At 54.3% G+C, this 1,154-nt stretch overlaps 1 protein-coding gene across 1 annotated transcript in view; it reads left to right on the top strand.

Annotated features, from left to right (window-relative positions):
* LOC113207216 (uncharacterized) overlaps positions 1 to 1,154 on the top strand; it is a gene marked incomplete in the record, with an annotated part of 224,296 nt that overhangs the window by 219,939 nt on the left and 3,203 nt on the right. The window contains 1 exon segment of the mRNA XM_052268811.1: positions 601 to 814. Within this exon segment, the coding sequence (XP_052124771.1) occupies positions 601 to 814 (214 nt within the window).

Genomic DNA, 1,154 nt, shown 5'->3' with positions numbered 1-1,154 from the left:
TACGTTGAACCCGCGCAATCCTCATGGGGCCCGGCGCGGACAAGGGGGCGTCGATCCGGGAAACGCCCCCTCCGCCAGTCCCCCCCCCCCTCACTCTCCGACGCCCGGAGCCGCCCCTTTATCATAAGAATGCTCGCGCGTCGCTCGGCGTGAGCGGCGAATTTAAAGTGGGCCGCAGAGCGAGGAGCATGAGGACGTGTTACGGAATGATAATATTGCGATTCGCATCCCGGTTGGGCGGCGCGGCGAAAAAGAGACGACGGGGGCCAACCGGGTGCCAGCCGCAGAGAGCGGGGATAGGGTGTTTCCAAAAAAAAATATGTGGGGGGCGGGGGACGTTTTCTGATTACATCACCCTCCTTACTGTTAAAAAAGAAGTCAGAACTTCACAAAGAATTTGTTGTCAAAAAAGTTTCCAGAACTCTTCGGTTTTTGAAATCGAACAACTTTAGATGTAAAAGGGCTATTTCAAATTACGATAGCATGATGCTCGACTTTAGAGTACGAAGAAGTGTTGGGATTACGCAATTGCTCCGTACAGTAGTGTTGGGAAATCTCAAAATATTTTTTTCTTGTTACCTGTACGTGGCGCTGTTTCAGAGTCCCACGCCGCCGCAGTACGTGTTCTGGTACCACAACGACAAGATGATCAACTACGACACCCAGCGCGGAGGCATCTCGGTCGAGACCGAGCCCGGGCCGCGCACGCAGAGCCGCCTCACCATCCGGGACGCGTCCGACGCCGACTCGGGCAACTACACGTGCTCCGCGTCCAACACCGAGGCCGCCTCCATCTTCGTGTTCGTGTCGGAAGGTGAGTGAGCTGAGCAGATGGCTGGTTTAGAAAACAATCACTCACTCCTAACGCGTTTTTAAAAAAAATAATTTAGTGTATTAATATTTTCATGCACGACCGCTTTATTTTCGTGTGACAAGTGACATTTGTTGTATTATTGTATTTTTGTGAGATGGGGTCTATCCTCTGGTCGGCGGGCGCTCCGCCTGCCTGGTCGCAGACAGACAGACAGACAGACAGACAGACAGACAGACGGACGGACGGACGGGCTCCAGGTGAGACGGGGCTGGCGCGCGGCCAGGGCTAGCCGCGCAGTACCGTTTAGTGCAGCGCCGGCCGCGCCAGACAGTTTTAAAAG

Source organism: Frankliniella occidentalis, unplaced genomic scaffold, assembly GCF_000697945.3.
Source record: "Frankliniella occidentalis isolate FOCC.00 unplaced genomic scaffold, Focc_3.1 Scaffold77, whole genome shotgun sequence".
NCBI lineage: Eukaryota > Metazoa > Arthropoda > Insecta > Thysanoptera > Thripidae > Frankliniella > Frankliniella occidentalis.
Note: the sequence above shows the minus strand (reverse complement) of the source record. Positions and strands in the feature narration are given on the sequence as shown.